Source organism: Ammospiza nelsoni, chromosome 3, assembly GCF_027579445.1.
Source record: "Ammospiza nelsoni isolate bAmmNel1 chromosome 3, bAmmNel1.pri, whole genome shotgun sequence".
NCBI lineage: Eukaryota > Metazoa > Chordata > Aves > Passeriformes > Passerellidae > Ammospiza > Ammospiza nelsoni.
In genome coordinates this window covers 93,460,077-93,473,163 of record NC_080635.1, presented here as the reverse complement: position 1 = coordinate 93,473,163, position 13,087 = coordinate 93,460,077, and the positions used below count along the sequence as shown (strand labels likewise).

The 13,087-nt window shown below is 37.0% G+C and overlaps 1 protein-coding gene across 1 annotated transcript in view; it reads left to right on the top strand.

Moving 5' to 3' along the window:
* The window catches only part of TTK (TTK protein kinase), a 29,881-nt gene extending 18,829 nt beyond the window's left edge, over window positions 1-11,052 (top strand). The window contains exons 12-23 of the mRNA XM_059468194.1: window positions 174-355; window positions 473-609; window positions 1,995-2,121; window positions 3,201-3,293; window positions 4,993-5,150; window positions 5,234-5,385; window positions 6,576-6,700; window positions 7,010-7,090; window positions 8,319-8,495; window positions 8,786-8,876; window positions 9,110-9,207; window positions 10,317-11,052. Of these exons, the coding sequence (XP_059324177.1) occupies window positions 174-355; window positions 473-609; window positions 1,995-2,121; window positions 3,201-3,293; window positions 4,993-5,150; window positions 5,234-5,385; window positions 6,576-6,700; window positions 7,010-7,090; window positions 8,319-8,495; window positions 8,786-8,876; window positions 9,110-9,207; window positions 10,317-10,406 (1,511 nt within the window). The 3' untranslated portion in view covers window positions 10,407-11,052. The remainder of the gene's footprint in view (window positions 1-173; window positions 356-472; window positions 610-1,994; window positions 2,122-3,200; window positions 3,294-4,992; window positions 5,151-5,233; window positions 5,386-6,575; window positions 6,701-7,009; window positions 7,091-8,318; window positions 8,496-8,785; window positions 8,877-9,109; window positions 9,208-10,316) is intronic.
* Window positions 11,053-13,087: the final 2,035 nt, after the last annotated feature.

Here is a 13,087-nt window from a genome sequence, read left to right as displayed (position 1 = left end):
GAATATGCAGTTGAGGACTTCATTAATGTCTTTTAAGGCCTAATTCCAGTAAATCATCTGTGTTTTTAGTCTCATCTAGAAAATGAGGTAAAATTATTGTAGTAACTTTTCAAGTGTTGAATATTGATTCATTTTAATAGTCTGATTTTTGTTTGGTTTTTTTCTTTCCACAGAAAGTAAAGTTCAACATCTGGAGCTGAAGACACCAGAGCCCAGGAGTCTGGAAAGTCAACAACAACAATCTAGTTTTGGTGAAAGCTATAGAAAGCAGTTGGAGCAGATTAAATTAAACGGTGTTAATGCCAGAAAGAAAATGCCAGCTCAAGAGGTGTCACAGAAAAGCTGCTATGGAGAGGTAAAGTAACAAAAATGTTACATGTGTGCTAGCAGCCTTCTCACGTTGAAGAAATTATTTCTGTGTTCTTAATTGTGGCTCCTTGTGTGATACAATATCTTGCTTTGCCCTTTGTAGGGAAAACAAATGAACATTGAACAGTCTGGTCATCCTGTTTCAAGACGATCATCACCATCAGATGCTTTTTCTAAGAAAAGTGACCCATTGCACATTTATGGAACACCAAGCACCACATCTAATGATTATATGGCCTGGTAAGCCTACTATAAGGTGTTAGTTGATATCTGGAAAGGTTTAAGCAGGTTTTTACAGGGTTTAAATTTTTCTGTTCGATAGCAAATATTCCAAGTGCTTCTGTGAAGTGCCTGACTTTGAGATTCAGATTGCATTTAGGGACCTTTGCCTTTTTGGGCAGCTTTTCAGCATTTGAATATTTGCCATCAAATCAGTAGAGCCCTAGTAGAGTGTTTACCTTTTTCACTGATGCCTGCTACATGACACTTTCTTTTGGATAAATTATGTGGCTGAGAGACTTTTTAGATTGATAACGATATATCAGTTTATTTCCCATGATGCAAGTGTCTGAGGTTTTTTAAAAGCTTTTGGATAAATCCAGAAGCTTGCGGAATTAAGCACTTATGTTTGGAAACTATAGCATTTGTTTATCCATGTTACCTTAAATAAGGCATAAATCCCTATGCCTGTGTTGGCAAACCTTTCTAATTATATGATTACTTTTTGTTTTCATAAGTCTCTAGGATGAATCATATAGGTCAAGGTTGTATGCTGAGTAAGTACTGTTCCTGTTGGTAGGACCTCTGTCTCCATAGCTGCCGAATTCAGACTGTAGGTAGGGCATGAACCACGTAATTTCATGAAGGAATGTGATAATAGTCCTTGAATAAATTCTCTTTACTTGGTTTGTACATACTAAATATGCAGAATTGCTCAGTGTTTCTATTTCTCTATTTGGACTGGTTTCCTTTTTTTTTTTTTTTACTTCTGTGATTTTACTCTACCAAATAAATTCTAGTTATAGAAATTATTTTCCAATTCTGATCTTGGCATTAGATTCTGTAAATACAATTGGGGAAAAATTTAGTATGTTTAGAAATATAACTAAAGAGATGGTAGACACATCAGGACAACCAATCAAAAAGCCATAGGATTTTTCACAATCTTTTGTTTTCTTAAATCAGTGATCTTTCTGCTCATACACAGTGTAGCTAAAACTCTCAAGGCAATAGTGAAAGTTTTTGAAGTTGTCTGTCTTAATATGCTTACTCTAAAAATAGGTAATCTAAAAAGTTTTTGAATAAATAACAATAAGCTGGAGAAGAGTAACTGGCTCAAACTCTTAGTCAGCTCTTCTAGCTTTATAGTTCCTTCACTTTTCAGTTGCTGGGAAGTGCCAGCTATTATCTGAAGATAAAGTATGTGATAGTTTCAGTGTACTTTCAAAAGGACTTCTAAATGAAGATGTTGAAGCAGGCAATGATAATTACTGAATGAAGTGGAGGCTTGAGCTCTTGCTAGTCACTAGGGTTTAACTTTCAAGAAACATTGAAGATTTCAACTTTGTTGTTAAAATAATCTTAGAAAATACAACTAATGCAGATACTGTTTATTTTTTTGTTAGTTTCAGCACACCAGTTGTAAAGGACAAATTTCTGCCAGGATGTCAACTTTCTACTCCCTACAGCCAGTTCCCATATTATTTACCACATACTCCAGCAACTCCATTTCAAAATCAAGTTGGCTTGCAGGTAACAATTTTCTGTCATTTTAGCACATATTTTCATTGGGAGCTACTTTGGGTAAAATAAATGTGTGTATATATTGTTTTGATCTGAAGTTACTGTTCATCTTCCTGGAGGACTAATGGAAAGTAGTCTAGTATTCCTAAAATAACTTTCTTCGTATGTATGTCTCAATTTAGATGACCTAAGTCAGATGTTGAAAAATCAGTTCAATTTTGTCAAAATGCTGGAGCCTTTATGTCTAAGCCTTTTCTAAGCAATCTAAGCCTTTTCAGGTCTATCTTAATGACACAGAGAAGAACTAGAGCCTCTGTTTTTGTTCTGCAGTGCTTTTACACTGGTATTACCCAGTACAGTACCATTAAAGAGAAGCAGTGTGTGTTGAAAATCATGAGTTTGAGGGAGGCAAAAGATTGCATTTCTCCTCCTTTTTTTTTTTTAGATTTCACAAATTTTGATACATTTGTTGTGGCCTGACATAATGTAAAAATGGGTTACCTTAGATGTGTTGCATATTCAGGTAGCAACCTTCCCAATTGTAGATAAAACTGGAGGATAGGTTTAAGCATCCTACCAGAGGATAAGTATTGATAAATTAATAAATCAAACTTGAGGCCTTTCTATGGCTTGGTGTAGCAGATATGGGCAATGCAGGCTGTTTCAACTTCACACTACTGCAGTCTTTTAGCTATTAGCTTCAAAAAGAATGGTAGATGGTTTCAGTACAGCTCTTAAGTTTCATGCTGAGACTGAAAGTCTCTTGGATAATGTAGTTTCTGACATTAGATGTAAAGAGGGAGGTGTCTCTAATGATTTGGAAAGCCTTATTAAAGAAGATCCTTTCCTTGATGTCCAGTGTGAGGAGCATTGCTCCTTTTGTGTGAGTGCAGTGATGTTACATGCCAAATGCTGATCAGTGTATGGGGATATAGCTTTCATTTGGAGTTTCTTTACTGCTTCTAAACAACGTTATCTTCAGAAAGCGCGAGACAACTTAAAGCATTTTAATGTAATAAAAAGTAGAGCTCTCAAGTTCTGTTGCATGTACCAATATTTATTTCTTAACCTTTTCTATGTGTACACAGGTTCCAGCTGTTGTACCTTCACATGAATGCCTTGTCATCAATGGAAGAGTTTATACAGTGTTAAAGCAAATAGGTAGTGGGGGCTCAAGTAAGGTAAGGTGCTCCTTTATCCTTTTAGGCAGTCACTCATTTACACAGAGTACAATCTATTATAAATGTTGAAATCACCTAATGAGTGCCTAGCATTAACATGTACACAATATTTGACCCAGGGAATCTAGAACTTTGCTGGTGTGCCATGCTTAGACGTTTTGCTCTTGAAGATAATTTCTGTGGTAGAGTAAGCATTAAAATTCCTGGTAGAATCAGCTGTTCTGTTGTAAGAGATGTGCTGCATTGTGTACATCCTAATGTGAGAGGCTGTTGTTTAGAGCAGTGTGATTACACTGTTGGGAAATGGGTGACTTTGTAAAGTTGATTGAGAGCCTGAGGGAGACAGACCATCTCTTAACTACTTCTGTAACTTGTGTGAGGAGTAGAGTTGTAGCTATGTCTGAAGTGGTGAGCGAGATGCTTTTTACATGGAAATCTGGGGTCATGGGAGCTTGGGAAACAATATTGGCAAAATCTCTTGGGCTTGTTATAGTCCCTTAGTTTCTTAACAGCATAAGCAGTTTAGCTTGATGTAGTGGGGGACTATGTCAAAGGCCTTACAGAAGTCCAGATAGATGATATCTCTATCTCTTCCCCTGTCCAGTGATTTAGTCCCTCCCTCACAGAAGGTCACTGGGTTGGTCAGACAGACTTGCATGTGGTGAAGCAGTGCTGGCTCTTTCAAATCACCTCCCTGTTCTCCATGTGTTTTAGCAGAGCTTCTAGGAGGATGTGGTATCCTAAGGACACCTAATTTAACTGATTATTTAGAGGTCTTTCCCTTTGTGAATCCATGTTGACTGTCTGATCATTGCATTTCAGTTGTACCCAGTAGGATATTCTCTGTAATTTTTGCAGCAACTGAGGTTAGGCTAACAAGTTTGTGGTTTCCTGGGTCTGCCCTCCTGTCCTTCTTGTCAGTTGGACTAATATTAGCCAGCTTGCAGTCAGCAGGGAACTCCGGAAAGAGGAGCTCTCTGTGGCCAGTGTATGGTTGTAGAATGAGGTAGGATGGCAGGGACTTCTGTGTGTCACTCTCATAGTCTGCTTAAAACAAGGCTCAAATAGAGCAGGGTATGCATGAGGTTTTGTGTTTAAATATTGCCAAGGATGGAGATTTCATAGCCTATCTGGACAAGCAGTTTTCCTGTTGGTCTATATGACAGTGAAAAAATCAAAACATCCAATTGTGATTTTCCTTGTTGTTAGCTATGTCTGCTGTATCTCATACTTTGGTTCAAGAGGACTCTGTCATACCTTCCCTTTAAATAGCTGAAGACTGCATGTAGGGTTTCCTGCAGCCTTCTCATCTTAAAGACTAAATGACACTTTGTGCTCTCAACCTCTTCTAATGTGCCATGTGATCTAGCCTCCAAATGATCATGGTGTGACAAAGTGAATGTGTGAGGGCAAATCAAACCTTTATCTCTGAGAGTGTTATCTCATAATTTAAAAACACTGCAGACTCATGATGTACTACACCTGGTGAAATACAATGTGGCACCAAGATAGCTTCTGATAGAGGGTTGTTTCTGTTGTAACTGGTGTCTTTGATTTTTTTCATGCTGACTTGGTATGAATTTCTTCATGTTGTTTCTTCCTTTTGAAAAGGTAGACTTTTCAGGCTGAGTTGAGATGAAGGACCATGGTACATTTGAATTAGGGATGAATGAAGTTATTAACTGACACTGTTTTGTAGGTGTTTCAAGTACTGAATGACAAGAAGCAGCTGTATGCTGTCAAATATGTGAACCTAGAGGAAGCTGATCAACAGACTGTTGAGAGCTATAAGAATGAAATTGCTCATTTGAGTAAACTGCAGCAACATAGTGATAAGATCATCCGCCTTTATAGCTAGTGAGTAAATACTAACTATTTAATCAGTGTTTCACTGTAAAAAGATATTTCCTTCACTTTTAACACACATGTTTTATTTTTAGTGAAATTACTGATCAACATATCTACATGGTAATGGAGTGTGGAAATATTGATCTCAATAGCTGGCTTAAAAAGAAAAAAAAGATGGATCCACTGGAACGAAAGAGCTATTGGAAAAATATGCTGGAAGCTGTTCACACAATCCATGAATATGGTATTCTTAAATAATTCTAGGTATTTGTGTAGGATATATGGCAGATAATGTCTCTTGTTTTAATTTTGGAGATGGTATTGTTTTTAATGTTGGTGTAATCTTAGTGATCTACAAAGATGGATATTTACTGTATTTAAAAAAAAAGCAGTGATGCAAAAAACAAAGTTAAATCATGATCCAGAGACAGGCTTGGTTAACTCAAGAAGGATCTCACAAATATACTGTCTCTGTAATGCTATCTGCTTTCTTTCAACAGCCAGAAAATATTTTCTGTTTTAGACTACCTCGTATATTCCCGCTTGTTCTGTTAGACTCAAATTTTAGCCACTCAGTCTCTCCATACTTGGCTTTGACATTAATGACAGCTCTGCCATCTTTACTTGGACAAAGTGTTTCAGCTTTCTCCTAGACTTCTTCAGGCCTTCCTCTCCTCTTTACCTATATAATTGTGTATGCATCTATAGCATCTATATTCTGTTTGTCTGTATAGTAAAAAGGAGAGGCAGACTTGGATCTTTTCCTATATAATAATCAAGTGAAGAGTAGTACATGTAGCAGAAAGCATCATCTATTTTAGGACTAGAACATCCAAAAATATAGCAAACAGCAAAACCTACTGAAATTCAGCGGGCATACATATATGTGATGTTTTGAAAAAAGCCATAGATTTTTGTAAAATATCAAGATAGATTGGTTGATTATGTAGATAGTAACCAAAACTCATGTTAAATTGTGCAAGTAGAGTTTGTGAGAAGTCAGTTGTGTATATTCCTTAGTGAATGGTACCTTTTATCAGACTAAGCAATGTAATTTTATTTTAACTCCCTGCTTAGCTAATTAAAGAGAGAACGACAAGCATGGACAGGCCACTGAACTGCTCCAGAGCAGCAATCCAGTGTGGCTATGTGCCCACAGAGCTGGAGTGTCTGTCCCAAACTGAGACAAACTCTGCAACTCAAATTGCTTGGAGCTGTTCTGGGGTACCTGCAGGTTTGATTAAGTAGTAATTCTAACTGTAAATTCATGCAAGTTAAGAACTCTTTAGGAAAAAAATGGAAGCACTTTTGTGAAATCTGCAGAGACTCAAATAAAGCCAGGCTGTACTTTCTCTCTGTGCAAGGGTTATAGGAATTGAGTAATACTAAACCTTATGGTAGTAATTTGGATTTACTTTAAACTCTTTTTTACAGGCATTATTCACAGTGATCTGAAACCAGCAAACTTTCTGATAGTTGATGGAATGTTAAAACTAATTGACTTTGGCATTGCAAACCAAATGCAGCCAGATGTGACAAGTATCATTAAAGATTCTCAGGTGAAATACTTCTGGAAAATTGATGTCCATTTTTCTGTGAAATGCAATAGTACCTGCTGATAACTTTGATTGTAATAACCTCAACTACTATTGAAATCTTATGCTGAATGGTTTTATATGTGTGCGTGAATATTTGTATATATTGTTTTTTACATGTTTTAATGAAGAAAATAATAATGGCATTCAACTTTAATAGAAACAAACTTTTAAGATGCTTTTCAGTGTTTTGGGACAGAAATCTAAATTTTATTAAGTTAATGAAATTTAATGCATGCTTTACTTAAAATATTCTTTCATTTTTATGGTTAGGCTGGCACAATGAATTATATGCCACCCGAAGCAATAGAAGATAGGTCTTCCTATGGAGAAAATGGCAACCCTCGTTCTAAGGTAGTATGATCTTTTTCCTCCTATTCCCTTCATGTTAAGAAGGAAGGAATTCAATCATATCTTCAGATTTTTTCAAAATCTTCCACTGAACTTGAACACAAGAGAATTTATTGTGCTGTGATGGTGTGCAGAGTTGGAAGGTTAAGCTTAATCTCCCTAACTACCCAAAAGCATTTGGCAGATGGTATTTAGAAAAATGTAAGCGCTCAGTTACTGTGTAAAATTGAAAGTAAAACAGAGGCACAGGCTTGGGCATTTTAGGGCCACAAATGAGTTCAGTGTATCCTATTAATTTTTCTCCACTACAGAGTATTGTGTATTGTAGAAAATTTTATAACTTCACCAGGGCAATGGAATGTGAATGATGAGAAAAGTACTGAAGGGAAAGCATTTTTCACATTGGCAGTCAAAATTCAATTGAGGGTTACATCGTTTGGTGCAAAAGTATTTAAAATCCATATGTACTCGCATGTACATGAAGATTAATTTTTTAACAGTTGAATGGAAGTATTATTATGTAATAAAATAAAATCTTGGCTTCCTAAATAGAGAATAAAATATTTCAAAAGTGGATTTTTTTTTTTAAGGATGGCAATTTTTTTACCTTTTGTATGTCTAAATTAAAACTGCATGCAAAATGCAGATTTCTTTCAGCTCATCTAAGCAGAAATCTAACCACTGTGCTGGGAGTCAGGTTCTCTGTATGCATCTTTCTCCACTTCCCCCCTCTCCCCCACTCTTGAAGTAATTCAGCTTCAAAAGGACAAGTGCAAAGTTGTCCTGCAAGGACCAGCCTGAGTGTCATAGTTGAAACGTGGACCTGAATCCTTTAAACCCAGGGGAATTGAATTGTGGCTTTCCACTTAGGAGACATAGCAGTGATCTCTCACCATTTCCTGGATTTAAATAATTTAGTATGCTTTTAGTTGTGTTGATTTTTAATCTGAAATTAGAATCCTGCAGTTTGACTTCTTAAGGACTAACTTTATTTTTAAGTTCTTCAAGTAAGTTGATTTTCAAAAATCGTTTACAACAATAGTTTTCTTATGGAATATCAGTGAAGGAAGCCACACTACTTAGTAGATAATGGCGTGCTGTCTTGGTGATTTTGTGTAACAGTTACAAAGATCTCTTACACAATGAAAACTGTACAAATACATGATAAATTGACTGAAGGGTCAGTTTCTTAAGTAGAGAATAATAATTTTTTTTAAATTTTTAATATTAGATAAGTCCCAAAAGCGATGTGTGGTCACTGGGCTGCATTTTGTACTGTATGACATATGGAAGGACTCCGTTTCAGCATATAACAAATCACATCAATAAAATGCATGCTATTGTTGATCCAAGCTATGAAATAGGGTTCCCAGATATTGCTGAGAAGGATCTTCAAGATGTGCTGAAGGTAACTGTTCCTTTTGTTTTAAGTAATGATAATTTCTTTATTTAAAGCATATTTTATAAAACTGAATGAGTTGTGCTTGAAAGACTTTTTCCACAGAGATGCTCACTGCTACTTGTAGTAACAGGCCTTATTCTAAAAGAAGAACTAAGCTAGAGCTACTCATGTAGTTTCCATATTAAAGTCTCTTTTCAGCTCAATACCAGCTTTCAACAACCAAAGTAAATACTGTTAATTCCTGGGACAATTAATAATTTATAGGCAAAACATTCTTCCTCTTTCTTCATTTGCAGCGCTGTTTAATAAGAAATCCTAAAGAGAGAATTTCTGTTTCGGAGTTGCTGGTACATCCCTATGTTCAAATTCAAAGTCATTGTCCAACAGGTACATTTATTTTAAAATATATTTTATTAAATAGTATTTTTAACTATGCATTAGAAACCACTTCACTCTTAGAGGTATTATGAGCTTGTTGGTGTGACACAGTTTTGTTTGGTGCCTACATCTGCTTCAGAAAAGACTTCAGTATTTTAATTCTTAAACCTCTTGCAAACTGTTCTGGCAGTTTTTATGCTGATAATGTATACAATTTCACCATAAGTATAAAATACCTGCAGGTGTTCCAAATGCAAAAGGAACAACAGAGGAAATGAAACGTATCCTTGGCCAGCTTGTTGGCTTGAATTCTCCCAATTCTATTTCTAGAGCTGCGAGGGTAAGTAAATTGTCTTCTCTATTTTGTGTAGTAGTACATGCTCATGCAGACCAAGGTTAGAATGTTTAGTAGTGAAAGATGAAACAATACATATATGAAATCTTCAGCCATAGCTGGGAAAACATTGCATGTCTTAGTGCTTTTATTTGCAAGGATGCAGAATCTCTCTACGTTATTCTGAACTGGAAGGGTTGAAATGTGATGGGTGATGCTAGTAACTTTTCCTTTTAGTTTTTTCTTTCCTTTCCACCTCCTGATAGATCTGCTTTGCTTTTAAGCAGCCCCTCTGTGGGGGGTCTTCTAATTTAAGAACTCTCACTATGGAAAAATTATCTCAATTGATCTGTTAAGTGTGCACACTTTTGGACTGCAACTGTTTCTGCTTCCTGGAAGGTGCTGAGCTGTTAATGCTAGTGCTATGTGTAAATTAGTTCCTGTGTGTTGAAGTACTGCAGCCTCTCTGTTTATTGCCTGAAAGAAGCTGGATAAATCTTCAACTCTGTTCTTTCTATGTGTGTCTCAGAAGTGATGGTGTAAAGTATACATAAGACCTAGAGAATGCAAAGCTGCTTTCATGGGGAGGAAAGCAAATTCAATGTATATTAAATCTAAAGGAGTTCATGCTTACACTTCTAGTTGCACTTGATCTGTTTTGAATATGAGGGTGAACAAGTAGTTTATTCTTCTAACAAAATGGTGATTTGGCTGTTTGTGGGCCAAGTATCTGAGTATCTCATGTAAACCTTGCATGCCCCCAGTACACAAATAACTCCTTCCATGCTGAGGTTTCCATAGTGGAGACATTTAATAGAGTTAACTTGATTTTTAGATCTCTCAGCTCATTTGTGCTCTCCTGACTTGTGAAACTCTATAACTTTGCCCCCACTGCAAAGTCAGCCGTATGTATTTTCCTCTGGGCACTGCACTGCATTACAGCTGGTACAACTAAGCTGTCTTAAGTGTTTTATTTTTTGATTTGACAGAGCAATTTTAGTATGGAATATTTCAGTATGTGATGATTTATTTCAAGTCTAATGCTTGTTTTATAGTTTGGATCCATGTGCAGTACAACTGTGTTCACCTGAATACCCTGTGTGTTTAACTTTCAGACTTTATATGAACAGTGCAGCAGTGGTAAAACTCTTGATGTATCAGCATTTGCAAAACCAGGGAGTCAAAAAACATGGACAACAAAATGATGTGCTACTGTTCAGGATGCAACTGATGTCTGGTCTGTTCAAAATGTATTTTGTGCTGCTAGCTTTTAAAAGGACACTCAGCATAAAGTTTGCATTTTTATATGTTCGTTGCGTTCTTTTGATAATGATTTCAGGTCATTAAAAAGAGCTTAATTGAATGCTTTTTACTCTGGGCTCTTTCACTCCTTGCATGCTGCTTGGGTTGAGCAACAACAATGGCTACTTGGTGATTATGGTCTGTGTTACTTACAAAGCACTACAGTGTATGTAGTACACAAACTTGTATGAGAATCTTTTAAGAGGAGATCTTATGAGAAGCTAATATAAAAAGTTCCCCAAAAATGCCAACTGATGTACATGAAAAACATGGAATACCTTTGCTAACAAATACCTTGGAAAGGAGCATTCTGTATAAACCACCAGTTACAATATTGGCAGATGCATGTAAATGTCACCCAGTTTTTGAGCTGTTCCTGTGGTTAAGTGTTATGATGGAATCATCAGTACTGTGTTGAACTTGTATGAATAAAATGGCTCTTGTTGTACTAAAAATGCTATTACAAGTTTAGTCTGCTTTTCAAATTTCAAAATAGAAATTCCTTCAGGTTTCACAATGCTAATAAATTACTAATTTGGTTTTTTAAAAGCATTGATACTAAGCATTCTCTAAAATGCACTGAATGTAGGAGAAGTGGATTTTACATGATTGTTATTGGATTGGTTAGGTTTTAACTGAATTACATTTCTGGTGTGAGTGTATGTTCATGCCTACCCTCCTTTGTTTTGGATTACCTGTGATTCTCCACATTACGCAGGGAGAGTGATCAGAGTGGGAATTATTCCTGATAAGCAGGAGGGCTGAAGCAGGGGCAGAGTGTGTGCTCCACTGCAGTGTTGGAGCACACAAAGAACAGCACATCTCCTTCCTAAGAGGTAAACCTGGAATGGTAAACTTAAGGTGTTGGTCTCGTTGTCATTATGTGAAACAGGGTGTGGAATCTCAGTCATCTGTCAGGATGGGGGTAGTTGTCCCATATTTCTAGTGAAAAAGACTTGTTCCCCATAGAGGTCTTGTTTTTGCTCATTTTTTTTAAAGACTTAGTGCTGCTGCAGAAGTTCAGAAGTATTTCAGGCATAAGGAGTACCTTATGCCTGTGCTAATTGTACTCCACCATTTGTTTATAGTTTGTTATATAGATATGAAAATTTTCAAAGTTGAAGCCAGTGAAGAAAAAATTTTATTGTTCTGCACATTTCATATTCTAAACAGTTTGAGAGACTGCTAAGGTATGGGAACTGAAACACTTTGGCTTTCTCTGGAAGGGGGGAAGAAGTATCAGCCTCTTCAGAGAAAAACCTGTGAAGAAAATCTTTACTCTGCAGAAGTGTCTTTTCATAAAGTGAAAAGTTTCCCAAGTCCTTGTCTAGATTACAGCGCTTGAAAAAATGTAATTATTCTAATGTTACAATTGTTTAACTTTTGCTGTTTTGCTTTCCTAGTTTGTGTTGAACATTGAGAAGCAGTGCTACATTACTGCACAGCAGTGCTACAATAGCTACAGCTATTTTTCTTTTGTAGTGTATGATTTACCAAACCTTTCTCTTATTCCATGGCTGTTGAAGAACCCACAGGAAATATAACTGGCATGAGAGGGAGCTTATGAAAGAGCCCTGGGGCTGATAAGAGGCAGTGGGTTGTTATCAGTCATCCCTTTAAAATAATTTTTTTTCCACTGCAGATGGGCAGTTGATTTATACTCCTTCCCCACCTCAATGACATGCTGCAGGATATCTGTCTACCTTGGTAGCTGCCACTTATGAGTCTTCAATCTATTCCAGTCTTATTTCTGCCTTATAGACAACTATCTCCCTTCTCAGGTTCTTCTGGAGTCTTAAAAGCATAAGTGACTTACAGAAATGTGTGATTAGCTTTAAAGGACAAAAAATAACAATCTTAAATGTTGGGTAACAGGCAGGTAACTGCTAGAAGCTTTTTCAAGGTTACGAAATGTCCATCCTGTGTCACTGTCACCCTCAAGGCTGCATTGCAGGATATTGTATATAGTGGAGAGAGAAGATGGCTGGTAAAGCAGAGTATGTCTCTGTAAAGAGATAAATCTGCAGTATAATACTGTATCAGCTAATAATGAGATTCCACAGCTATGTGAAGGGTACAAAGGTAAATGAGAACACTTCACTAAGTTCTCTCTTGTAATTCTTGTTGGAAAAATGGGTTTGGGAACTTATAGCTTGTAAATCTAAGACTGTGGTCCAAAAGTTCTGCTCAGCAGCTAGCACTACAAAAGAAACCTAACTGCAGAAGGGTGACTTCCCTGTTCATTTGTGAATGGGTGTATAGCATGACTCAGTCTCCAGATTCCTCAGGAGGGTAAGTGGACGGGCAGGGACTGACCTCTCCTCTGTGGTGATGGGAGCTGAGGGAATGGCCTGAAGCTGTGTCAGGGGAAGTTTAGGTTGAATATCAGAAAAATATCTTCACCCAGAGGGTGGTTGGGCACTGGAACAGGCTCACCAGGGAAGTGGTCATAGCACCAAGCCTGACAGAGTTCAAGAAGTGTTTGGGCAATGCTCTCAGGCACCTGGTGTGACTCTTGGGGTGTTCTGTGTAGCGCCAGGAGCTGGACTTGATGTTCCTTATAGGTCCCTTCCACCTCCGGACA